The 27607-nt window shown below is 49.9% G+C and overlaps 1 protein-coding gene across 1 annotated transcript; it reads right to left on the bottom strand.

Moving 5' to 3' along the window:
- Nucleotides 1–4445: 4445 nt before the first annotated feature.
- Clstn1 (calsyntenin 1) lies at nucleotides 4446–27412 on the bottom strand. Its single transcript, XM_059253201.1, is given in 18 exon segments — nucleotides 4446–5023; nucleotides 5025–5150; nucleotides 5561–5745; nucleotides 6261–6396; nucleotides 7340–7485; nucleotides 8051–8221; nucleotides 8641–8867; nucleotides 9136–9284; nucleotides 9679–9836; nucleotides 11243–11299; nucleotides 13945–14107; nucleotides 17853–17974; nucleotides 18285–18533; nucleotides 20169–20354; nucleotides 20466–20615; nucleotides 24151–24359; nucleotides 26073–26268; nucleotides 27342–27412. Coding segments are annotated over 18 exon segments (2757 nt in total). The 5' UTR covers nucleotides 27397–27412; the 3' UTR covers nucleotides 4446–4951.
- Nucleotides 27413–27607: the final 195 nt, after the last annotated feature.

The raw sequence follows: 27607 nt of genomic DNA, 5'->3' as shown, positions 1-27607 counted from the left end.
CAGGCAAAAGACCAATGCACATAAAATATAAATAAACAAATAAATAAACAAACAAATAAGTGAGCATTGGAGCAGAAGCCATGGCTTGCTCAGCCTGCTTTCTTTTCTTTTTCTTTTTTTTTTTTTTTTTTTTGGTTTTTCGAGACAGGGTTTCTCTGTGTAGCTTTGCGCCTTTCCTGGAACTCACTTGGTAGCCCAGGCTGGCCTTGAACTCACAGAGATCCGCCTGGCTCTGCCTCCCGAGTGCTGGGATTAAAGGCGTGCGCCACCACTGCCCGGCTCAGCCTGCTTTCTTACACAATCCAGGACCACCTGCCCAGGGGTGGCATCATTCACAGAGGGCTGGGCCATCCCACACCAGTCTTAAGAAAACGCCTCACAGACTTAACTACAGGCAACCCGATGGAGGCATTTCCTCAGTGATCTCTCCATCTCAGATGACTCTAATTTGTGTCAAGTTGACAAAAAACTAATGAACACAGTAGATTAAGCCAGAGCTGAGTCAGGACCTACTCCAGGGCTCTGTTTCCCAAGGCCTGCCTGGGCAGTCTGGGTCCTAGAAGGGCCCTACTGGTGGACTTTTTTGGGGTACTGATGCTGGTGGGGGCCTCACACCATCCTTATCTTTGCAGTGGGGTCTGGTGGGAAGTGGCCAGTGTGGTCCAGTTTGCTGGATTTAGTTGTGCTGGGTTGAGATGTGGTGACCTTCCTTAGTTAATCCACATGTCCCTCACAGGTGCCTTCACTCCATACACACACACACACACACACACACACACACACACACACACACACACACACTCATGTGTGATCTGTGTGAGCTAAGGTTTCTTCCACATCTTAGAAGATGCTTCCTTCCCACAGTCTCAGTTTGTGGTAAGTGGGGCAGAGTGAGGTGGTGACAGGCCACAGAGCTAGCCAGGGCTAGCCAGGGCGTTCCCTGAAGGCCCAGAACGTCCGGGCCTGCTAGCACTCCAAGGCTTCTGGCATCTGAGTCAGTGGGTGGGCTGGGTGGGTCATCGGGGCTTGGGGTCCGAGTAAAGAGCCTTCCCTTTCAGAGAGGATTTAACAGCCCATTAGGCTTCAGTACAGATTATATGAGAGAGAGCAGGGCCCCTCAGTGTCGCCCTGCTGTGGTGTTTGTCCAGGACTCTCTGGCACTAGGGAAGACGGAGGAAGAGGCACTGAAGCACTTCCGGGTGAAGTTCAACGAAGCCCTACGGGAGAGCTGGAAAACCAAAGTCAACTGGCTGGCACACAATGTGTCCAAGGATAACAGGCAATAAGGGACCCTCTCCTGGTCGCCTCACGGTTCCCTCCTGGCTCTCAGGCCTAGAGCTAAACTGTCAGTTCTGGGGACCAGGCACGCTCAGTGGTCATCAGAGACCCCAACACCGGCACTGTTCCTCGTGGGGAAGAACCACACAACTGCCTCTTGTTTACACTGGTTATTTATTTATGACTCAAAATGTTTAAGGAACAGAACAGCCATAAACGGAACTGTCTTTGTGGAGGGGAGGGGCGGTCCTCGTGAGACACACCCCACCCCACCCCTGTCAGCACTGTAAGCAGCGCCTTGAGGATTACACCCCTAGTCTTCCAACCTGTGGATCTTGGCCCAGCAGACAGTTCTTGGGGTCTTCCTCCCAGGCTCCCCAGCAGGCTGCCGGGAGCAAGCCTGGAAGTCCCCTGGTGCCTCCCATCCAGACAGGACACCTCAGTCCTCAGCTCACCTCTGCCACCTCTGTGTGGCCCACCTTCGGCGACCTCCACCAACCAAGCCTCCAGCAGCTCCCGAGGAAGCCAGGGCACCCTCTAGACTCAGGCACACTTGCTCTGCACTGTTGAAGTGACCTCTTGGATATGGGGACACCATCACCTTTTATTTCCGGTAAGAAAATGATAGCCAAACTATGTACAGAACTCGAGAGCTGGGGAGAAGGACCTGCGCCCCACTATGTATGGTTGTCAGGCCTTGAAACACTCAAGAACCGGCGACTGATTGAGCCCAGTGTGGTCAGCAGTCAAGACCAAGGCAAGCTGGGATGGAGTCCTCTGCAGTGAGTGTGAGCCGTACCCGAAGGCAGCTGTGTGGAAGGGCAGGATTGAGCTCTCCTGGAGCTGTCCCATTGAAAAGGCAGCCGGGGAGCCAGGTTCTGAAGTTGAGGGCAAGAGCGAAATCAAAGTAGCCTGGGCATTTATCCTTGAAAAGGAATGGATCAGAGTGACTCCAGAAATGCAGGTCTGAGCCTCCTCCCGGGCATTCCAAAGCCACGCTGGCAGTGGAGCTAGGTACGCTTAGGGATCTGGGGACACAGCTCAAGGGTACAGCATGTGCTTACTGTGCTGTTCCGCGCACATCCTGATGTCGGCTGCCACCTCAGGGCCTGGATCTCTCCGCAGCATTCTGAGACCTGAGAACCATCACTGCTGTGTTGCCAGAAGCCCAGAACATGGCTCCAGGAGGCCAGGCGCCAGCTCTCCCGTGTTGACGAGCAGAGGGTCCCGCAGCAGTTTGTACCTCCACAAACCACCTGCTTAGTTCACAGGAGTGCTGGAACCGTTTCGTCTGCCCCACCACCTCTGAGATAGGAAGTGTGCATGCGTGTGTGCGTGCGTGTGCATGCACTTAGTTCACAGGAGTGCTGGAATCATCTGCCCCATCACCTCTGAGATAAGAAGTGTGCATGCGTGTGTGTGTGTGTGTGTGTGCGCGCGCGCGCGCACACTTAGTTCACAGGAGTGCTGGAACCATCTGCCCCATCACCTCTGAGATAGGAAGTGTGCAAGTGTGCATGCGTGTGTGTGTGTGTGTGTGTGCGCACACTTAGTTCACAGGAGTGCTGGAACCGTCTGCCCCATCACCTCTGAGATAGCAAGTGTGCGTGCGTGTGTGTGTGCACACACGCGCGCGTGCGCGCGCTTAGTTCACAGGAGTGCTGGAACCAACTGCCCCAGCACCTCTGAGATAGGATGTGTGCGTGTGTGTGCGCGTGTGCGCGCATCAAGTTATTTATTGAAGCGAGTCTAGGTGCTCCCTGGTGTGGCTGCAGACTGCACGCGTTCAGCCTTTGAGTTGGGTGTATGGTCTATACACCTGGCTATAAGAATATTTTCTATTTTTTTAAGTCATTTCATGTTTGTGTGGGGAAAGTGGGTTTCCTTTCACTGATGTGGGCTGAGACATTTGTGCAACCTGGACGTGATCGGTAAAGACAGGTGAAAAGAAATAAAAGCCTTTTTATGTTCTTACGTTCTCGGCTCAAAAAGCAGCAGGGCCGGGCTGGGGATATGTGTGAGGCTGGATGCATTCTTCCATACCATAACAACCAAAACAAGTCGTGGCACGGGTGTGGTCGGCACCTGTAATCCCAGCAGTAAGCAGGCAGAGGCAGGAGGATTGCTGTAAGTTCCAGAGCAGCCTGGTCTAGACAGGAAGTTCCAGGCTAGCCTGCCAGAGCTACATAACAGATCTTGTCTCAACCATACTCGACCCCCCCCCCCAAAAAAAGAAAGTGACAGAATAAATCCCACTCAGGCTAGAGTTAGAACCAGAACTTTATTATAGTGCATACACTTCCCGACCTAGCGTCAATATACACATACTGAAGGGGACAGACAGACGCTGCAGCTACCGACACATGAAATGTCCCTCTCCGCATTGGCCTCTTTCCATCGTCTAATAAATCAGCTACAGGGACAGGACATGGGAGGGCGGCCACGGACAGCACAACCGTCAGCATCCTTCAAACCAGAGCGAGGAGGCCAGAGCTCCCCAGCTGGAGAGGTCTGAACTGATTGTAAATGAGAAGCTGAGTGCTGTGTGGGGTCACACTGCTGTCTCCAACCCTTCCACCAGGCAGCAAGACTCCTAACTACTGGGGCTTGAGTCTCACCCCACACCAGGACAGCAAGGGGGCATCCCACGGAGCCTCCAGGGAGGAGAGGAAACAGACTGTTTTGGAACATTCTAGCACTTTGTCTTTGGGCCTCAGGATCTCGTTTTGGATGCTGTAGTGTAGAGGTGCTCAGGCCTGTTGTCCTCAAATCAAGGAGCCTGACTGTCTTGCAGAATTGATGACAGTTCCCGTGAGCTACAGGTTTGCACCAACAGGGAGACACATTTAATGAGCAGAAAGCACAAAGCTGCACAGCAGGGTGGCTGCCAGCCACAGGAGTGTAAGAGGCCAGGGGCCTTGCCTCCTACCTGGCTCTTCCCAGCCTCCAATGTGGTCAGTGCTCGGGTCTGGTCCCCTAAGCAGCACTCAAAGCCTGTGGCCCCTGGCCACATGGCTGTACAGAGACCCCAGCATGGGCCCCAGTGACTTGGACCTCTCCAACCTGGTTTCTTGTGAGGAAGGTGGGAGAGGGGAGGAGAGTTCCTCCTGGGCCTGTGTTCTGACTTCACTTTACATTCCTGTCCTGGACTATACTAGCACAGAAGACACAGAGAATCCCAATTTATTTACAAAATATTAAAAAGTCAGTTGGTCATCTACATAGTAACCCCCATTCTCCCACTTTATACATGCACTAGTTTGGAAAAAAATAAAAACTTTTAAAAATAAAGAAGAAAAATGATTACTGGGTGGGAGTAATTTTTACGCTTTGTCAGCAAGCCCAGTCATCGCAGCCTCTCGGCTGGAGGTGCTGGTGTCCTCTCCTGGACTGACGGGGGACTCCAGCCACATATGGGGTCCGAGGTGCTGCAGGGCCACTGCACCCAGATGCGGCCAGGGAGGAAGTGCCAGCTCCTAGCAAAACTGCCAGTGTGATGGGCTGGGAGGGAGGAGGGTGGAGCCTATGGTCCCACACACCAAGCACAGGCGGATGTTCAGCGATGGGGGAGGGGTCTGCAGACCTGCTGGCCGAAATGATTTTGTACATCATGGACCCGTGGGGCTGGGAGATGGCTAGGAGAGAGTTCTGGAGAGCAGGTGTCGTGGCGCGTTTAGTAGCTGAGCGTGGAGTCGTCCCATTCCAGCTGCTGCTGCCGTGTGGCGTTCTGGCCGTCCCCGGGGGCCGCCTTCCTCCTCTTCACTGCTCTCTGACTCAGCGCTGGTGATGTCCTCCTCCTCCTCCCCATCTTCACTCTCCTCTTCCTCCTCTTCCTCTTCCTCCTCCTCACTGCTGTGCTGGTCCTCATATGTCTGGGAAAGAGATGATGGTCTAAGTCTAGCTGGTGACCCCATGACCCAATGTCCACCTTCCAGAGGCCACAGGAAAAAACAAGAAGGGCTGAGCAGCCCTGGGAGAAGCGCCAGGGCAGGTGAAGCACGCATCAGCAACTCGGAATCCATGCACTAGGGAGAGGCGCTCCATGCTGAAGGATGAGGCTTAGTCCTGTCACACCAGAAACATCTTGGGGTCAAGAAGCAGAGGGCACCAATTGCCTACTTAATGCTAATCAGTGTGACCTTCAGCCAGCTTCCTCAATTGAGGAGGACCCCCTAATCTCACAGACCCAATGTGCAGGGAACACGACACAGGTACAAGGATACAAGGGGCCATGGCTCCACAAGTCTGCGGCCTTGGCAGTCTGGGGCCCCCCTGCACCTACCTCCATGGGGTTGACGGTGATGGTCAAGGCAGAGTCATCCCAGTCCATCTCATTCTCCTTCCCGGTGTCCTGGTCCCGCATCGTACGCTGATGTGCGGCTCGGATCCGAAACACCCCCAGGATGATCATGAAAACCAGGAAGCTGACACACACCACAATCACAACAGTCGCTGTGCTGGGGACAACTGCCAAGAGATTTGAAGACCGGACTCGGCTTTTGTGACACTGCTTATCCGGACAGCAATCCCATCCTTGGCTTCCTCAACTACTTGAGGTCGGAATGAATGTGCCAGAGTGCTTCACCTGACCCTCAGAGACTAGGAGGAAACACCACAGCAGCCGGGCTTTGCTCACCTGCTCGGTGGCTGTGGTGAACTCCCTTCTATATGTGACAGTAAGGGCGACAGGCAGTGGCTGTGAGCTGTGCTTACAGCCAGGTTTAGTCGGAGGGTAGGGGGGTGGTGGTACGCATCTGGACCCTACTTGGATGCCATAGCGTATTTTTTTTTTTGTTTGTTTGTTTTGAGACAGGGTTTCTCTGTGTAGTTTTGGTGCCTGTCCTGGATCTCTCTCTGTAGACCAGGCTGGCCTCGAACTCAGAGATCCACCTGGCTCTGCCTCCCGAGTGCTGGGATTAAAGACGTGCCACCACCGCCTGGCGCCACAGCATCTTGACCCACGTTCTTCCCAACAGTCCTACCTGCGAATGGGTGAGGATTGGCCAGGTTGTGACCAGACAGGTCAACAAAGGAGCGATGTTCAGGCTGGACAAACTGTGGCTGGGCAGCCATGTGATTGGCGTGTTCCACAGGGTCGGCTGTGTGGATCACATTCACCTGCAGTGGACAAAGAGAAACCACTAAGGCTGGCGTCCCAAGTGTACCTGACAGGTGAACACGGAGTCAGTCACTGGCAAAGCTGTGCTGGTTGCGTCAAGGCCTCCAGGCTGGGAACAAACAGGGTTACGCCAGTGACCAGAAAAAAAAATCAACAGTAAGAACCTGTCACCTGGTCTAACAGTGTGACAGTGTCACACATCCCACCAACAGTGCTTGTCGAATGATTTATTTATAGTGTAGCTTATAAAAGAACACATTTGCATTAGCCAGGAAAACAAACCCAGATCACTTGGAAATGCCCGGCACAGACCACTTTCCCCTAACCTGGCCAGAGGAGAGACAGCACGAATCACCATTTGTCGCTTTTCAAACCAGCCACCCTTTGGCTCAAGTAAAACACTGTCCGCGCTCTAACTTTAGTCTCGGCCCACCACTCAGGTCATGGTGGAGACAGTGGACTGCTCAGAACAACTGAGCCCATTTCTCCAGACCGCAGAGGCCCTGGTCGATAAAGTCGGCTGCAGCAGAGGCTGCTGGAGGTTTCAGAGCGGAGTGCATTGTCCTCCAGCTGCTGTGACCTCAGAGTGACCACGGCCATGTTAGCACACCCAGCCGGTGACCCAACTTTACTCTCAACAGGGTCAGTGATTGGTCGGACACAGCTTCGAAGACTATTTGGTTCCCTGGGGGTTCTTTCACATATGGAACCCAAGGAACAACCCTGTCCCTCCTCAAGACACACATTCACTCTTCACCTCTCTCCAAGGTCTCCAAGCCACTCCAAGCCTGCATATCTACCCTGCCGGCAGACCACAGTGTGAACAAAGCCGCCCCTGGTATGAGCCTTATAGTTGAATGTCTGAAGCCTTGGGACCAAGAGTCAGGACACTTGATTCCTTCTACTGCTGGCCCTGTTCTACTGTGGGCACCCTGGACTCACCTCCACCTTGAATTCATTGCTGAGGTAGCGACCATTTAGTTCTGAGCAAACGAGCTTGAACTTCCGGTCAAGCAGGGACCTGGTGTGCCAATTCCGATAGCGCAGAAGGTGCAAAACCTCCTCATAGCTTGCCATGGTGTCCACACCTGTAGGGTGTTGAAGGTGAGTGGCTTAAGTCTGGAGCCTAGGGGGGCCAGGTAGCTAAAGTCATGTACTTGGGTTAGTTGAGCCAAAGGCCACACCTTTGTGGCTTTTTGAGCCGCCAAGTAGGAGCATTTCTCCACCCAGGGGCATGTGTCGTTATGTGCCCAGGCCACCCTGCATAAAGCACTGCCTATGTCCCATTCCTCACCAGTCCCCACGTCCCCCCTCCTTGTGCAGAAGGGTACCAGTGTGGAGTGAATGCTAGTCCACATCTGCAGGCAGCAGTGTGGAGTGAATGTTAGTCCACATCTGCAGGCAGCAGTGTGGAGTGAATGTTAGTCCACATCTGCAGGCAGCAGTGTGGAGTGAATGTTAGTCCACATCTGCAGGCACCAGTGTGGAGTGAATGTTAGTCCACATCTGCAGGCACCAGTGTGGAGTGAATGTTAGTCCACATCTGCACACAGCAGGCACCAGTGTGGAGTGAACGCTAGTCCACATCTGCAGGCAGCAGGCAGGCAAGAGCCTTTACCTTTCCTTCTTACCCTCTGCTTTACAACCCCTCACCTGTAAAGACCACGCCTAGGTCGGAGTGGCTCACTTCGATGCCCTTCTGCTGGAGGCGGGCTGTGTCCACCTCCAGGCTCTCCTGGTCTGGGTTCAGCTCCTCCCCTTCCACTGTGACCTCGCAGGTGTCCAGGTCATGCACAATTTCCTCTGACACCAGGGACTCTTGAACTGCAAAAATGGCCGACCAGAAATAGCAGAGGCCGGTCAACCCTAATGCCCAGCCCCATCTCAGGCTCAGAGAGTCTAAGGCTGAGACTGAAGCAAGAAGGAGTCACCATCAAGACTTGGAGGGCTGGAAGTGTAGTCAGTGGAGGAGTATATGGCTAGCATACTGAAGGCCCAGGTCCCAGAAACAGCTCCGTCAATAAATAGTACTTGGTCAGTCCCTAGTAAGAATGGTGGGGACATTGTCCTGGGGGCCGGCCCTCAAGCTACGTCTTAAAATCTGATGTCCAACCAAAGAGATGTAGAGACTCCATCCACAGTCAAGTTCCAGAAACAGGGCCAAATACTAAAACATTACAACTCCCAGAACCCACAGAGAAAAAGGCCCATGAGGGGGCTGGCAGGCCCAGGACAGCTGTTACCTGTGGGGTCCTCGGCCCCGTCTCCCTCAGGCTCCACCTCTCTGGTGATAGTGCTGATGATTCGAAGCTCAGGGAAGAGGGAGACACCCTCTGGGCTTTCAAACTCAGAAGCCGCCCGGGCAAAGTGGTGGACCCCACTCAGGCTGATCTTGGGCTCTTCTGGCTGCAAAACCATCACGTAGCCTTCAACTGGAGGCACCTCGATGCAGGCTGCCTCATTAAAACACCTGTCAGAGAAGCGGAGGGGGGGGGGGGGGAGAAGGCTTTGAGGGCTGTGAGGCAGCCACCTATCAAAGGCTTGTGGACGGAGGGTGTCCACGGCAGGGATGCACCTCCCACTGTGGTCGGACGAAATTTAATTCCTCACTCGGGCTTTGCAAGATCAAGTGATAACTCACCTTCCCTTAGAGGGGAAGGCAAATCCAAGGGCACACACACATTCTGCCCGAGGGTCAGCGAGTGGAAGTACATTCATTGCCACAGATCAGGACGTACTTGACTGTGCTGGTGATTTTCAGCCTGCGGATGCCGGGTGTGGGGAACTGCCTTGAATTCAGGTAAGAAACATGCTGCATGGCCTTATCCAGCTCTCCAACATCGTCTCCCTCCAAGGTCAACACTGCTTGACTGGAGCTTGCGTGGATCTGAAATCATCGTACTAGAGTTGGGAACAAGGTCCCAGCCGTGAGGAGCCAAAGCCATGAGAGGTGGTGGAGTGATCAGACCGGACTGCATCACTGAGCTCTTCAGTCCCCATGAACAAGACTCTCTACATAGTGTAAAATCCCTTCACTCCCCACCCCAGCTGGGCGGTGCTGGTGCATCTCTTTAATCCCAGCACTTAGAGGCAGAGGCAGGTGGAGCTCTGAGGCCAGCCTGGTCTACAGAGTGAGTCCCAGGACAGCCAAGGGCTACACAGAGAAACCCTGTCTCAAACAACAAAAAAACAAAAAAAAGTCCCTTCACCCCATCTCTGCCTTACCCCGCCAGCCCCACTCTCAGCGGGCTAGGCTAAGAGTGAGTTCGGCGAGCGCTCACCTGCACGCCTCTGCTGCCATCCTCAGGGACCTGCAGACCCAGCCCCTCCTTGCAGGTGTACAGACAGTCAATCACTTTCTTATCCGCCAGTTTCCCAGAACGGATGGTGAGGCCAGCCAGGTTACCCCGGAAAAACTGTGTCATGTGCAGGTCACCACCTTGGGAGCAGGAGGAGGAGAGAAGTTAGGCTGGTAGCTCACAGGCTCCTGGGTATCCGTCACGGCTGTGTTACCAGTGGTGGCAGCTGGATGAATGGACATGCACGTTAGTTCAGAGCAAATCCTGTTAGCCTTGCAGTCTACATGGAAGTGCGATGAAAAATTAAATTGTTTATGATCATGCACATGGCCTGGAGAAGAGAGGAGCTTGGGGTGGGGGTTCCCTCACCCAGAGCTTGGATGCCCAGGGGCCCCTCTATACATCTGGCCATTCCCTGATGATGGAGGCTAACCCGGTACTATCAGCAGGGTGCACAGAGACACTACCTCCTCAGCACTGGCCTGTTCAACCACTACCACCTACCTGGCTGAGCACACTGTGGGATGCTTCCCTGACCGAGGACACAGGAGTCGGGGCAGGGGGAAGACTGGATCATAAGCATGGCAGGAACTCTGAGCCGCTTAGAGTCCCCACAGAAAAGCCTTGAAGGTCTTCCAGGGAGATTTGTGTGTGCACTCGTTCATGTACAGTATCCACATGCATATATGTGTACAGTAAGCATGTGTATACGCATGCTCATATAAGTTTGGGTACGTGTGTGTGTGCACGTGTGTGGGCAGATCTGAGGTTGATGCTGGAAATCATCCTCCATTGTTCTCCCACCTTATTCACTGAGGCAAGCCTCTTGGTGAACCCAGAGCCTGCTGGCTAGCTAGTCCTCAGGCAATCTGGTCTGCCTTCCAATCACTAGAATTACAAGTGGGTGTCAGGCTCCCTTGGCATTTACATAAACGCTATGGATCTGAACTCTCATCTCCATGCTCATATAGCGAGCGCCTCACACATGGAGTCATCTCTGCTCTCAGGAAGCTCTTTGGTTGAGTTCTGTCTCTGAGGATGACAGGCAGGGAAGATGTAACCCCAGACGGTGGACCTTGACAGACCATAGCAAAGAGCCACAGACTACAGCTCGCTTTCACATTACTGAAGAACAGGGCCTGGTATGGCAAGCCATCCCTGGGGATTGCTATTTCTGTTCAGAATTTAGTATCAATCAGAAAACATAGAAACTCTTTTCCTGTCCCGTGGCTTAGCCACATGAGCACCACGAAGTGGCCCCCAAACCCAGCTTGAGGAATTGTAGTAGGCACCTCATGCAGTGGACTTGGGGGACTGGAGGCACTACAATCCCCACAAGTGCAGCCCACGGGGGTGTGCAGGGGTGAGAGAGGCAGGTAAGGAAGTCCCAGGAGGCAATGGGGAAGCTCGATGCAGGCAAGCAGCTGAAATGGTGTCCAGGATCAAAATGCACATTGCTCATCTCATGCGACATGTGGAATGAATCAATGTCTCAGCTTTAAAGGAAACACTATAGTGAACGGGGAGGGGGGGTATAACCAGCAACCTGCAGAGGCCACAGTCACAGGCTCGGTCTCATTGTCTCTTTCGACTCCTGAATACTCTGGAAAGCAAGACAGAGACAGCAGAAAAGACCAAGAGGTTAGGCCTTCACACTGGACCTCAGAGTCAAATGCTGAGGTAGCCAAACACGAGCCCCAGAGAACAAAGTCCCTCTTGACACCGGGATGTTTCACCGGGATGCACGCTTACTCTTGATGACCTTTTCCCAGAAGCGACCCCCTCCAACGCTTCCTTTGGGGTTTTTCTTTGATAATACCACTGCCTATTCTTGCCGGAACACAAACCAGACTCAGATGAAGACAAAACCAGGTACACCACTCATTGTCTGTTTAGCCCATGTTACAGTGCGCTCCCGGGAGGAGGCCTGGCCGGGAGTGGTGCTGGAGCAGACGTAAACAAACATTCAGCTCCTGGACCACCTTCTTCTTCCCTCCAAACAGGGAAGCAGAACACACAGACAAAGCAGGAGGGCCCGAACCAGGGTCCAGTGTGTGGCACGTGGAAACACGTGAGCCTGGACTTCCTGGATTTTAAATGACAGAGAAAAGAGGATGGTTGGAAGGAGGCTGGCTGTGGGTCTCACCCAGACAACAACCTGCAGCTGGCCTAGGCACTCACCAGCCAGAGTCTCTACAGCTGCAGATGAGGCACGGAATCTGAAGCCTGGCTGGTGGACAACACACCCATGGCTGTGCACAGAGCCCACATACTTTGCACTGCACTGTGGAGGAAATGCCTCCCTTGCAACTGGCCACTACAGGTATCTCCCATGCAACAAGTGTGGAGATGTGTTTTGGGGTGAGGCCAGACCTGTGAAGCCATTTTGCACCTCCACACGCACCCACTGTGATCTCTCTCTAACACAGTTGGAGGGGATGCTGCTGCCTATGGCCCACCCTCCCACTGTAAGTCAGCAGGGAGAAGGCGGCTTCCACATTCACTGAAAGGCAAAGGGCATCTTCCTCTGTGTGAAATGAATTTTATACTTGTGTTGGTAGGAGCTGGAGTATGGCTCAGTGGTTAAGAGCATGACTGCTCTTCCAGAGGATCTGAGTTCATTTCCCAGGACCCCTGTGGTGGCTCCCAACCATCTGTAACATGGATTCCAGGGGATCAGACCTCTTCTAGCTTCCACAGGCACCAGGCATGCACCTGGTGCACAGGAGTACATACAGGTCAAAATATCCCTGACACATAAGATGTTAACAATTAGAAGGAAAAAAAAAAAGAAGAATTTGTGTTCATTTGGTGTGGAAATTGCTGTCAGGTTGAAAAAGTCGAGAGCTGAGGTCAAAAGAGAGGAAAGATGAAAGGCATTTGCTATTCATTGGCAATCACGCTGACCGAGGAAGGCAGGCAGTGCAGGGTGGCCTGTCTAACCGGAACAGGAACCTCCAGAATACAGAGTCTCATTCAGGCTTACGCTTGTGTTTTTTCTTACAGCACATTTGCACCTAAGAACCAGGGCATCAGCTGAGAGCTGCCGCGTGCCTTGTGACCCAGCCTTTGGCTTCACATCTCATTTTCACAGGCAGTTTTGTGAACCACCAGTAACCCTGGGGGCCTGCTGAAGAGGGTCACCCCAGTGTGCCAGCTTACTCCTTTGTATCTGAAAGTGTTTAGAGAGGAACTAGAAAATCCAAATTCTCCTAAAATAAACAAATTTGTCTTGGGAATTAGATTCGTTTATACCTTTCTAACCAAAGTCAAGCTATTATCTTCCCATGGGGAGAAAAAGGCATCTCAAGTCTGGACATCTAGCACACAGTGATGGTGCGGTGACCTGAAATGACGTGGGGGTCCAAGGGTCCAATGAGGCAGACTGATGCTGTGAACTTGGACAAGAACAGTTACTGTTTATTTCCACTAACTTATTTCCTTTGGCTATAAATATAGGCCATAAACCACAGCAGTGGGCGGTAACTGTGACCCTGTCACCAGCAGAATCATGGGTGTTTTCTCATCATTGCACAGCAGAGCAGGGATCCGCACACCATCTCAAAGCTCTTCACCACTTTCAAATTTATGGTCTTTTCTGGCCCCGCCACTGAAGCTTTGTCTAACCCATTGACAGGGCCCCATGGGTATCGTGGCACAAGGAGTCAGTCCTTCAGTATGCTGGCCACTATTTCAATTTAACTGGCTCCCTAAGATCCCACAAATAACCAATATATTGTTTAAGGCCGTGGTTTTCAACTTGGCCATGGGGATTATATTATCCTTCAGCAAAGCTTTCCAGAGTCCACTCCAAATGCTCCCTCACTCACCAGGTTCCTACCAAGCTGTCAAGGGCTAAGAGCTATGGAAGAGGCCTATAGGCCTGGACACTTCTGTGTCCTTTACATTTCTGTATCTTGGTTCACTCTTACTCTGGCTTTATAGACATCAATAATCAATAGACAGACTGATTTATATGTCAGTTTCCTAATCACACTTCCCTCTGTGTGTCACTGTTCTCAGGTTCAGGAAGGGTGACGGTGGACTGTTGTCCATAACATACCTTTATTAAACAACCATGGATGACATCAGTCCTGTCCTCTAAAAGGCTACACACAGATACAAGGACATGTGGGTGAAGAAGAGAGCTACTGATCCCTGAGAATCTGATCCCTGACACAGTAACAATAAGCAAGGAGGTGTGAGTTAGTTCCCAAGGTCAGGGGATGAGAGGCCAGCAACTGTTACCTTGCCAGCAAGCTCCGACCACAAGCTGAGTCTCTATCCCGGTTGGATGAAGCGGGTAGTCCTCTGTCACCGAGAAAGGCTCATGAGAAACGCCATCCACATAGAGAGTCACACTTGGGAACTCCACATTAAGGACAAAGTGGTGCCAGTCCTCATCGCAGACCTAGCCAAGGCAAGCGTGACATGTCAGCCAGCTGCTCACCCAAAGACACAACCCTGAGCGGCAGCAGGATGTGGAAAATGAGTCATGCGTAAGGAATGGCTTCCTAAAAAGAAAAGGATTTAAAAAATCTAGCAAGGAAGTATTTCGTAAACACATCCCACCAGAAAGGGGTAGGTCAATTTCATCACGGCTAGGGCATTTCACACCAGCACCACCCACAGGCCAGGGACTGCTAACAAGGGGCTGTGCGATTCCCCATGAGCATGGCATCCACAAGCCTGTCCAGTAGCAGGCTGGACATTTACAAACTTGGTGGGGTTATCAACTAGCTATTCCCTTCCCCCGTTTCTGAGGCAGGGTTTCACTAGGTAGCCCTGACTGTCCTGGAACTGGGCCAGGACTTGGTGACATCTGCCTCTGCTCCCGAGTACCCGTCATTCATTTCCAGGTCAAAATGATAATCATCATCAGTCTCAGAAAAAGGCGTGTGACAGTGAGTGTACATGTTCTGTCAACTGCTCATCCAAACAGGAACACGCAGGCAGAAGGAAGTGTCCATGTGTAAGGCCCTGGGAGCAATCCCCAGAACCACACAGAACCACACGGTGGCACCTGCTGAAAGCCCTTGGGAGGTAAAGCAGAAGATCAGGAGTTCAAGACCATCCTCGGCTTTCCAGAGTTTGAGGCCAACCTGGACTACATGAGTCCCTATGGGAGGGGAGGGGAGGGGAGGGGAAGGGAGGGGAGGGAAAGGAAGGGGAGGGGAAGGGAGGGGAGGGGAAGGGAGGGGAGGGGAGGGAAGGAGAGGGGAGGCAAGGGTAGGAGAGGGGAGGGAAAGAGAGGGGAGGGGAGGGGAGGGCAGGGGAGGGGAGGAGAGGGGAGGGGGCAAAACAAAGGGAAGACTCTCTGGGTTCAAGGTTAGACTGGTCTACACAGAAGTTTAGCCAGGACTACATAGACCCTGCCTCCAAAAATAAAAAATAAAATAAACAACTAAATAAACGAATAGGAAATGTAACTCAGCCGGGCAGTGGTGGCGCACACCTTTAATCCCAGCACTCAGGAGACAGAGCCAGGTGGATCTCTGTGAGTTCGAGGCCAGCTTGGTCTACAGAGTGAGTTCCAGGACAGGCACCAGAACTAACTACACAGAGAAATCCTGTCTCGAAAAAAAACAAGAAACAAACAAAAATGTAATTCAGACTACATGGCAAAGCAAACTGAATTCTTTTTTTTTTTAAATAATTTATTTAACTTTATTTTATGTGCATTGGTGTGAGATGCCCTGGAACTGGAGTTACAGACAGTTGTGAACTACCATGTGGGTGCTGGGAATTGAACCTGGGTCCTCTGGAAGAGCAGCCACTGCTCTTAATCTCTGAGCCATCTCTCCAGCTCTTTTTTAAATTTTTTTTTCTTTTTTTTTGGTTTTTCAAGACAGGGTTTCTCTGTGTAGCTTTGTACCTTTCCTGGAACTCACTTGGTAGTCCAGGCTGGCCTCGAACTCACAGAGATTCTCCTTGCTCTGCCTCCTGAGTGCTGGGATTAAAGGCGTGCGCCACCACTGCCTGGCTCAAACTGAATCATTTTACAGTGGTGAATGGGCATTTTAAACATATCAACCTAGGGGCTGGAGAGATGGCTCAGAGGTTAAGAGCACTGACTGCTCTTCCAGAGGTTCTGAGTTCAATTCCCAGCAACCACATGGTGGCTCACAACCATCTGTAATGAGATCTGGTGCCCTCTTCTGGCCTGCAGTCATACATGCTGTATACATAAATAAATAAATAAATCTTAAAAAAAAAAAAACATATCAACCTAACTCAGTCTGTTCCTTATGGAATCCAGATTCAAACAAACTATAGAGACTCTCTCTGAGCCAAATAAAAATACTTGTAGAACAACTTGAAATTCAAATTAATTAAGAATTACTGTTCTTTTTCCTTTTCTTTCTTTCTCTCTTTCTTTCTCTCTCTTTCTCTCTCTCTCTCTCTCTCTCTTTTTTTTGCAGGGGGGATGAGCGGCTGGTTATTGAACCCACATATGTTGCAAATTATTTTTTTCTACAGCATGCTCTTCTCTAGTTCCTTGGGGAAAATATGGTAAGAGTTTTTGAGAAAGGACTGTTTATGTAAATAAAAACCACCCCAGAAAGAAAGGCAAATCACAGGTTGTATTCCAGTCTCATGTACACCTTGGCCATTTACGGATCTCAAAACTGTTTTAGACTGTTCCATTTTAGCAAACCCAGCCCATCTAATGATCTGTCAGCCTTTGCCCCTAACTCCATGAGCCAAGTCCTCTCAGCTAAGGCCAGAGCTTTCCCTTCTAGTCACTCTCCTTGGCAAGCTGTTTTGATTCTCAGTTTATAGCGCACACTGGCTCCATCTCCTTATCAGAGGTATTTTAACAGCAGCCCTCCTCCCAAGTGCTTGTTACAGGGATGCAGGAAAATCAGCTCCCCAAAGACACAACATGGCTGTGGGATAATGTTCTTGTACACTGTAAAGATCTATCACTCGAATTGGTTTTAATAAAACGCTAACTGGCCAGTAGCCAGGCAGGAAGTATAGGTAGGATGAGCAGACTAGGAAAATTCTAGGAAGAGGAAGGGCGGAATCAGGCGTCACAAGCCAGACGCAAAGGAAGCAAGATGAGAATGTTGTTTTGAGAAAAAATATCAAGCCATGTAGCTAAACATAGATAAGAATTATGGGTTAATTTTTTTTTAAAAGATTTATTTATTTATTTTGTATACAGCATGTATGACTACAGGTCAGAAGAGGGCACCAGATCTCTCATTACAGATGGTTGTGAGCCACCATGTGGTTGCTGGGAATTGAACTCAGAACCTCTGGAAGAGCAGTCAGTGCTCTTAACCTCTGAGCCATCTCTCCAGCCCCGAATTATGGGTTAATTTAAGTGTAAGAGCTAGCTAGTAATAAGCCTGAGCTACTGGCTGAACATTTATAAGTAACATTAAGCCTCTGAATCAATTATTTGGGAAGCGGCTGGCAGGTATTTGGGAGTTGCTGGCCAGACACAGAAACTTCTGCCTACACAACATCACCAAGAATGCTATGTGGTCTCTGTCACAGCGATAAGCTACCTTGAGCTAGCAGTCTGTGTGGCATCTGAAAGATACGAAGATTGTAGCTACTTGAATATTCAAGGCATCCCAGTACCTCTGAACTGCTAACTCAGCCTAGCAGTCCTTGGTGCAGCTTTAACAGCGATGGGTAAACATGAGGGCTTCACTGCCATCACCCCAGACGGCACTCTATTTCAACAGATCATAACTGTATTTTCAGTTTAAAACACATATTCTTTTTTACATTTGAAATGTGTATGTGTGTGTACATACGTGCCACAACATGTGTGCACACACATGCCACAACATGTATGCACACACATGCTACAACGTGTGTGCACATGAGAGGACAACTTGTGGGAGGTAGTTCTCTCCTTCCATCATGGGCTTGCATTCTGGGGATCAAAATCAGGTTGTCAAGCCCGGTGGCAAGACCCTTACACCTGGCGAGTCCTTCTGGCCCAAAAAGAAGATAATATTTATGTTACTATTTTGCTCATAAAGTGCACATGGGGGAAAGGTAGGCTTTGGTGGGAAGGAGTTAAGTGGACCCAATTTGCTATCCTGTAACCAACAGATGCACAAAGCATGATGTCCCGCAGGCTGTCACATCCCTAGATATGACGACACCTGGCAAAGTTTCCATTTACTCACCTGGTTCAACTTCCAGTGGAACTCTGCAGGCCTGTACTTCTTCTCCTCAGACGGGTCTTGACGAAGGAGGAAAATGAGTCTGCACCCATGGACATAGAGCGAATAATGGTGTCGGTTCATATCTGCAAAGACAGCATCTACGGGTAAATTGCCAACTTCAGGGCCCTGGGGTAGTAAGAACTGTTTCCTGAATGGATTTAAAGACACGTTTATCTGCATAAATGAATCCTCTAGTTGGACCAAGACAGGGTTTAGGAACAAACACACATGAGTTTTACTGAGAACTCAGGACAATCCATGGAGTAAAACTAATAAATCCCCCATGCTGGTGCTGTCTCTCTGAGGACAGTGTCCCCAGCATAAAATAGCAGTATCTACAAGGAACTAGTCTCTGGAAGGGGACACTGAAGAAGGTCCAGTGGCACAACCAACCTGTTTTGTCTGAACTACAGAGAATCGTCTCCTTCTTCCGGCCAAAAGGCCCATGCCGCATCCACACAGAAATAGTAAAGGGCTCTTTGGGGTCAAGGGACACAACGCCATCCGGGATCCTCACTGCCTGAGTGCCATTGAACTCAAAGACCTGGTCGCTGTCGTGGCCATTGTCGGTGGGGAGGCCAACAGTCCAGTTCAAGGAGCTGCTTGGGGAAGGAAGCAGCTCGGAGGTGCCAGCAGCAGCCCCTGAAACCAGAGACACAAGGCTCAGTTCCATGCACTGGCAGAGGCAGAGGCAGATCTTTGTGAGTTCCAGGCTAGCCAGAGCTATGTAGTGAGACCCTGTCTCAAAACAAACAACAACAAAGTAACTTCTTATGCTGCCACCCAAATATACACCATTTTTGTGTATAAACACTTCTAGCCCTTTGTTAATGAATACATAAAGTATTTTCTTCATTTTCATGTGTTAGTGGTGTGTGCTTGTGTGTGCGTGCATGTTGGCATGTGTCTGGGCAAATGTGTATGGGTATGCACACATGTGGAGGAATCATCCTCAACTACCTCTCTACCTTACTCAATGAGGCAGGGTCTCTCAATCAAACCCAGAGCTACCCATATGACTAGTCTCATTAGCCATCTTGCTCCGTGGATCACCTGTCTCCTACTAAGCCAGAATTACAGGTGGGTCACTACACCTACCTGGCATTTAGTGGGTTCTGGGGATCTGAACCCTGGTCCTCATACTTGCTTTACCCACTGAGCCGTCTGTCTAGCCCATAAAGTTGTCTGTTTGTTTTGATTTTATGTGTACAAGTGTTTTTTCTGCATGTATGTCTGTGCACTACTTGGATGCCTTATGCCCAAGGAGGTCAGAAGGCGGTGTAACTCCCTGGAACTGGAGTTACAGACAGCGGTCAGCTGCCATGTGGGTGCTGGGATTCAAACCTAGAACAGCCAGTGTGCCTAACCACCGAGTCACCTCCAGCTCACACAGTATTTTTCAATTAACTGGAGTCCTGCTGTGGCTGCAGTATGTACATATATTCTCCTCCTCCTTCAGCAGACACCTGGTCCTCCCCCGGTGGGCGCTGACTGCCCACCTTCCTGACACACTCACACATCTCCTCAGTGAGCACCTATGTGTGCGAGGATTCTGAGCTCAGGATAAACTCCTAGAGCTGCGATTACTGAGATAAGAGCAGGGAGAGGGAGACGGGGATATAGCCCAGCGTTGGTAAAAGCACCAGACACCAAACCTGACTCCTGAGTTCAATCCCCAGGACGGAAAAAACCGATGACCACGTTACCTACCCTCTGACTTCCACAGACCACTGTGGCACACAGGTACCCACACATATAAAATAAATAAATGCAATTTAAAAAAGAATAGAGAGATTTTACAGCTGTCAGGTTAAGTATTTTGCTCTTTCTTCCTGGTGTTGGGGATTGAACTCAGAGCCTCATGCATTAGCAAAAGCATGTGCCTTTGAAACAGTGTGCCCTGTATTGCCCAGGCTAGACCAGAACTCCTGGGTTCAAATGATCCCCTGCTTCAACCTTCTGAGTAGCTGGGCTGCAGGGCACATTCCCAAGCCCAGTTCCCTATTCTTACATCATTCATACTTGGGTATGTTACTTTCTTCAAATTATGGGCTCTTCAGTGCACACACAGCATTCCGAATAGATTCTGCAGGGTATGTACTCATTCCCTGGTGCCCATCCTGAATGAAAACCAGCCAGCAAGGCAGCAAAGGCCACTTCAGAACATTGTGTTTGTTCTGCTGCTTATCGTTTTACAGACCAAGACACAGGGGCCAGGGTCCTATGGGCTCCTGCCTTTCCCGAAGACTGAGGGCTCCAGACACCAGACCTCCTTACCACAGAGCCGGTGAAGGGACTTCTCAGAGTAGGTGTCTCGGTCGCAGCCTTTCCCTATGTGGCTGGTCTCCAGCTCCACTGTGGCCTGCACTGAGGCGACAGGCTCATCACAGGTCTCCAAGTGGATGCTCGGGAAGACGGCCAGAGCACCGGTGCCTGGCTCATATTCAATCCTGCTGCTCCAGCCTGTGTTGGCCCACGGATGGATGCAGGAGAAAAAAGGACAGCTCATGCTTATGTTTTTATGGCACGTACATTTTCAGAACAGACGTAGGAGCAGACAAGACTCCAGCTCACCTTGCCACCCAGGGTTGCAGGTGGGCTTGACGCTGATCTTCACCAGAACGTCTTCTGTGGCTCTTTTCTTCCCACAGTCATAGGCCGTGACAGTGAGCTTATACTGGTGCTCTTTGCCATAGTTTAGCTTCTCTGTGTTTGTAATATAACCTGGCAGAGGAGGAAAACAACAATGAGAACCATCTTTACTTGTGCTAGGCAAGACTGACCCAACCTGAAATAAACTCAGTCCTGAGATCATAGCATTTCTTCTTCTTCCCTCACTGAGTCCACACTCAAGTGGTCAAGCCAGTTTGAATCCACATAGCCAGCCATCCACTTACTCCTGGAGTTTCTACACTGGTCTTAAAAAAAAAAAATTTTTTTTTAAAGATTTATTATGTATACAGTGTTCTTTTGACCTGAAGTGGGCACCAGATCTCATTACGGATGGTTGTGAGCCAGCATGTGGTTGCTGGGAATTGAACTCAGGACCTCTAGAAGAGCAGTCAGTGCTCTTAACCTCTGAGCCATCTCTCCAGCCCCACAACCAGCTTTCTAAACACATTTTTATTCGGGAGTATGTGTGGGTACGTATGTGCTTCCTCACATGTGTGGAGGTCAAAGGACATCTTTTGGAATTAAGTTCTCTCCTTGCACCATGGTTTTGGGGATTGAAATCAGGTCATCAGGTTTACATGGCAGGTGTTTCTGCCTGGGCCACTTTGCTGACCTGATTTTATAGTAACATTTACTACTTTGCATGTAAGAATAAAAAAAGACAAACAGTTTAAATACCTCAAATACTAACAATGAGGCCAGGCTTCATTAAATACTTCTGCTGAGAGATTAATTATGTTAAAGGGAAAAAGTTGAGGGCTGAGGATCTGCTTCAGCTGGTGAATGACAGTACTAGTTCAGCTGGTGAATGACAGTACTAGTTCAGCTGGTGAAGGACAGTACTAGTTCAGCTGGTGAATGACAGTACTAGTTCAGCTGGTGAATGACAGTACTAGTTCAGCTGGTGAAGGACAGTACTAGTTCAGCTGGTGAAGGACAGTACTAGTTCAGCTGGTGAAGGACAGTACTAGTTCAGCTGGTGAATACAGTACTAGTTCAGCTGGTGAATACAGTACTAGTTCAGCTGGTGAATACAGTACTAGTTCAGCTGGTGAAGGACAGTACTAGTTCAGCTGGTGAAGGACAGTACTAGTTCAGCTGGTGAAGGACAGTACTAGTTCAGCTGGTGAAGGACAGTACTAGTTCAGCTGGTGAATACAGTACTAGTTCAGCTGGTGAAGGACAGTACTAGTTCAGCTGGTGAAGGACAGTACTAGTTCAGCTGGTGAATACAGTACTAGTTCAGCTGGTGAATACAGTACTAGTTCAGCTGGTGAATGACAGTACTAGTTCAGCTGGTGAATACAGTACTAGTTCAGCTGGTGAAGGACAGTACTAGTTCAGCTGGTGAATACAGTACTAGTTCAGCTGGTGAATACAGTACTAGTTCAGCTGGTGAAGAACAGTACTAGTTCAGCTGGTGAATGACAGTACTAGTTCAGCTGGTGAATACAGTACTAGTTCAGCTGGTGAATACAGTACTAGTTCAGCTGGTGAAGGACAGTACTAGTTCAGCTGGTGAAGGACAGTACTAGTTCAGCTGGTGAATACAGTACTAGTTCAGCTGGTGAAGGACAGTATTAGTTCAGCTGGTGAATACAGTACTAGTTTTGATCCCCAGCGCTCCATAAACCAAGAGTGCTGGTGCATGCCTGTAATCCCAGCACTCGGGAGGCCGAGGCAGGAGGATGAAAAGTTCAGGGTCATCCTGAGTCACACGCCAAATTCAGAGCTAGCTTGGACTACAAGAAATTCCATCTTCTCTCAAACAAACAAATCAAAAACAAAGGTTAGGCTTGGGGTATGACTCAGTGGGACACAGATTTAACATTTGTGACCCCAGATTCTATCCTAGCACCAAAAGGAAGGGAGGGGGGAGGGAGAGAGAGAGAAGAAGGGGAAAGGAGGGAAGGGAAGGGAGGGGTAGGAGGGAGAGGGAGGGAGGGAACTCCTTCCTTGATCCTCTTGCTTAGAAAGAGGCATCCTTCTGTTCTAATGTGAGTGCAGATGTATTTATTTATTTATTTATTTATTTATTTATTTATGTCTTTTTTTTTTTAAAGATTTGTTTTTAGTTTGTGTGTATGTGTGAGTACCTGCATGTATGTATGTATGTAAACCACACACAAGTCTGGTCCCCTTAGATGCCAGAAGAGGGGGTTGGATCCCCTGGACCTGAGTTATAGGTAGCTGTAAGCAGCCAGATGTGAGCGCTGAACATTGAATCCAGGTCCTCTCCACGAGCATCAAGTGCTGCAGCCACAGAACCATCTCTCCAGCCCCAGAGTCTCACACACCCACAATTCCATCAAAGACTGCAGTGTGCATTAATTTGTAATGGAGACATTAAGAAGTTCTTCCCAGGGCTGGCCAGTGGTGGCACATGCCTTTAATCATAGCACTAGGGCAGGGGCAGGGAGAATCTCTGAGTTCAAGGCCAGCCTGGTCTACGAAGTGAGCTCCAGGACAGCCAGGGCTCCACAGAAAAGCCTGTTCTCGAAAACCAACAAAGAACAACAACAACAAAGAATCGCCACACAAAGAAGCTGAGCTTCTGTGTTGTACCTGTCAATTACTCAGGAATAAAGGTTCTGGAAGAAGTATACGGCATAAATCCTCATCTTAGCTATGATCCCAGAGATCAGAGGGTCGAGGCAGGAGGATGACAAATGTAAGGCCAGCCTAGGCTGCACAGGAAGAGTCTGTCTCAAAAATACAAGACCGAGGGCTGCAGAGATGGCTCAGCAGTTAGGAGCACACACTGCTCTGCCCGAGGACGGCAGTTCCATTCCAAGGACCCCCCACAGCAAGTGGCTCACAACTGCCTCTAACTCCAGCTCCAGGGCCTTGTGTGCACCTGCACTCACGTGCACACACCCACACAGAGACATAGAACTAAAAATAATGCTTTAAAAGAAAGAATGAGCCGGGTGGTGGTGACGCACACCTTTAATCCCAGAACTTGAGAGGCAGAAGCAGGTGGATCTCTGTGAGTTCGAGGCCAGCCTGGGAGTTTCAGGAAAGGCACAAAGCTACACAGTGAAACCCTGTCTCAAAAAACCTAAAAAAAAAAAAAAAAAAAAAAAAAGAAGAATGAATAAATGAATGAATGAATGAACACTCACCTTTAAGATAGGGCAGAAGGGGCTAGAGGTTATGTAGCCCAGTGGGGGAACATTTGCCTAACATGCACGAAGCCCTGGACTGGATCCCCAGCATCACCAAAAGTGGGGAGGAGAAAAAGGTTCTAATCAAACGGAGAACTAAAACTACGTCTAACTAAAGGGACAACACACTCAGTTGTTGCACATAAATCAAAGCAAGAAGTTTCATGTCAAATGAGGCCTTTCCTTGATTTGGGTAGGAAAGGAGAAAGAGCTCCCAAGAGCCCAGACTTCCAGAGAAGCTGTCAGACCAGGGAGTTGAGTCAAACATGAGCCAGGCACTAGGCAGGGCTCCCGGCAGCCTGCAGGCTCACGGATGCTCTGTGAGCACTGGAAGCCCAGGTCCCCAGCTGATCTCGTTAGACGGGCCAGGCCTCTGGGGCCACCGGCCTCACTGACACACCAGGCCCCTCCGTCCTTACCGTCCTTGTCCACCGTGAAGGGCACATCTGGGGTGAGGATCTCATAGCTGCAGATCTGGCTGAACTGAGGGGAGCAGTCCGCATCCACCGCCTCCACTCTGAGGATGCTGCCATGCTGCTTCCCTTCCACCACGGCCGCCTTGTAGGACTTCTCCTTGAACACAGGTGCGTACTCATTCACATCGTTCACCTGGATGTGGACAGTTGCTCTAGACAAGAAGGGGAAGCTGTTGAGGGGGGTTGGTTCTGTCTTTTACCCAAAAGGCGACAATTCTGCCAATTTCTAAATTTCCTTTTCCTGATACTGTTTCATGACCTTCCTACAATGAAGCCAAAATATAAACGAAATTATATTCCTTTTAGTTTGGCATGGAGTCACGGGGAAGCTAAAATCGGGACTTGGGCTGATTTTTCTATGCCCTAAAAGTAAGGCAGCAGATTTAGAAAATCAGTGATGTAACTAAAGAGACTGAATTTTCTTTCAAAGTGGGGCGGGGCACGAAGAGGGAGATGAAGTCATCAAACACGTACTTACTCTCTGGTCATAAGGTTAAGATACATTATCAAAGAATTTTAAAAACTCACAGCCAAAGGAAGAAGGGTTAGAAACAGAGAAAAGGGGGGCTGGAGAGATGGTTCAGGGGTTAAGAGCACTGACTGTTCTTCCAGAGGATCTGAGTTCAATTCCCAGCAACCACATGGCAGCTCACACCTGTTTGTATCTCCAGTTTCAGGGGACCCCAATACCCATGGCAAAACACAAACACACATAAAAATAAAATATAGTTCTCTCTCTCTCTCTCTCTCTCTCTCTCTCTCTCTCTCTCTCTCTCTCTCCTCTCTGCTTCCTGTTTTAAAAAAAATAGAGAAAAGTTCTCATTATTGAGTTAAAACAAATCCTGAGGTAGACAGAAGGCTCAGGGGATGAAGTACTTGCCACACAAGTCTGAAGATGGAGTTCTGAGCCCCAGCGCCACAAAAACGTGAGGCCAGTGGTGGCGCCTCTGTAATCTCAGAGCTCAAGAGGCATCTGAACGTTAAACTTGCTCTCCCATGGGCAAGCATGGAGCCATGGATCTTTCTAATCAGGACAGTTTAGCTGTAGTGAAGTTCCTGGCTGGTATCCCTCTGTGATTGTGTGTGGAGTCCACACCCCTTCTGCCAGCTGAGAGCCTCATGCTATCAGAGAGGGTTCTAGAAGCTCTCAGCTGGCAGGTGTGTGGACTCCACACACAATCACAGAGTTCACTAGTTTACAGGAAAAGATAATAACAAAATCAGCCCAGCAGTGGTGGTGCATGCCTGTAATCCCAGCACTCAGAAGGCAGAGGCAGGCAGATCCAGCCTGGTCTACAGAGTGAGATCCAGGACAGTCAGGGCTACACAGAGAAACACTGTCTCGAAGGGGGGGAAAAAAAAAGAGTAACAAAATCATTTTCCTCAGGAAAAAGTTCAATATAGGGCCATGCATGAGTAGGAATGTGAGTGTGAGTGTCCATATGTGTCTGTCTTTCTTTGTCCTGTCCACCCCACCCCACCCCTGCCCCCAAGAGAGACAGGGTCTTGCTTCATTACCCGGGCTGTCCTTGACTACCTCAGCCTTCCAAGTGCCTTGGTAACAGGACGAGCCACCGTTTCGGTGGAGCTCTGGTTTCTTTACCAAGAATACTCAGTGGGATAAAACCATTCATTCCCTTTTGAACCCTGTTACCCATCAGCCTCTTCCTAAAAGCTGGACACAAAAGAGGACACACAGGCTGGAGTCCCACCCTCAAAGACCCTCACAACCCATCTGTGACCCTGCAGAAATCTTCTGCCTCCATTTCAAAACACGGAGCACCCGGGGGCCAGGTCCGGGCTGTCACCCACACACACACTCATCCCCTGGGCGGTGCCCTTTGCCCTCTGTCCAGTCCACTCACTTGTGAGATTTTTTCACACCCGTGCCGTCAGGTCCCTTCCCGCAGTCGTAGGCCTGGATGGTGAAGGTGTAGTCTTTCTGAAGCTCACAGTCCAGTTTCTCTTTGGAGCGGATTACCCCCTCACCCGTGGACTTATCCACTACCACAGCATCAAAAGGGACATTCTGCCCGTGGATTTTAAAGCCACAAATCTCACCTGGGGAGTAAAGCGGAACACGTTAGTGTGTCTGCCACTGAACCTTCCGCACAATGCCCTCCACCCCCAAAGAAAATAGACAACAACCACTTAGCAGCCAGGGGGTTCGGAGGGTCCGCGGACAAAGCGGGGGCACTGTGCTGTAACACGGGTGAGTTCTGGGGCTTTATTAGAAGCGGATTCTGGCTTTCCAAGCAATTGGTTTACTTTGCATCCATTCATGCAGGGATACAAGAGAGAGAACATAGACAGGCATTCCACAGGAGCACTTAGATGGCTCAGGGTAAAAGGAGTCTGATAAGCAACAGCCAAGGCCTGAGCACACCAGGCTCCCAGGCCACCCGAGCACTGGCAGCTCTTTGGGTTTGGACCAGAGAGAGGGTAAAATGCACAGGTAAGCGTTGAGAGTAGAAGTGTGACATGTGGGACCAGCATCGTAATTACAGAAATTCTGTCAAGGAAAAAAAAGATCAAGTCTTCCTGTGCAATGAGCCTGGCTAAAATTAGGGAATCAAAACAAACTGCTAAGAGGGGTAGAAATACCAAGTTTTCAGGCATCCATTTCAACAGCTGACATCCACTACTGGGAGGGAGGGGTCTGCTAGGATTCCTCAGTTCCGGGCTTTACCAATCCTCGGAGGGATACCAGCCGGGAACTTCACTACAGCTAAACTGTCCTGATTAGAAAGATCCATGGCTCCATGCTTGTCCGTGGGAGAGCAAGTTTAACGTTCAGATGCACATAGGAAGCTATAAGATTATTTCACATAAAAATAAGACTGCTCATTTCCACGAGTCCAGTGAATAGAAAAATGATACCAAGCAAGCTGAAGTAAACGAACACGAGGTCCTGTGCATGTAGTTCAAATGGATGTCTGAGTTCCAGATATTTCTAACCAAGGGTCTGGTTACATACGATTTCCATAAATACACTTAAAGAAAACAAAACAAAACTAGCAGAATAAACGGGGAAATGGCATGGCAGTTGCTTCTGCTTAACGGCTGATTCCCAATTTTATAAACAAGTTAGTGGGTTAATAGTCATGAGAGGAAGACAAAGAACCCTTCATCACCTTCTTTGGTGACTGTCACCTCAAAACTCTCTAAAGGGAGAAAAGATAAACCCATGTCAGTAATTCAGGAAAGATGGAAGACGGAACAAGGAAATCGTCAAAGATGCAACACATTCCTTAGAGAAGCTCGACACGTCACTAACACACACTGAGGCGACAGCTGCCAGATCGTGACGGAGGAGAAACCTGGTCCTCGACCCCATGGCCACTTTGAACCCTACTTACCATAAGCTATTACGTAACTCTGCTCTTGAACTCACTCTGGG

The sequence above is a fragment of the Peromyscus eremicus genome, unplaced genomic scaffold, assembly GCF_949786415.1.
Source record: "Peromyscus eremicus unplaced genomic scaffold, PerEre_H2_v1 PerEre#2#unplaced_3351, whole genome shotgun sequence".
NCBI lineage: Eukaryota > Metazoa > Chordata > Mammalia > Rodentia > Cricetidae > Peromyscus > Peromyscus eremicus.
Note: the sequence above shows the minus strand (reverse complement) of the source record. Positions and strands in the feature narration are given on the sequence as shown.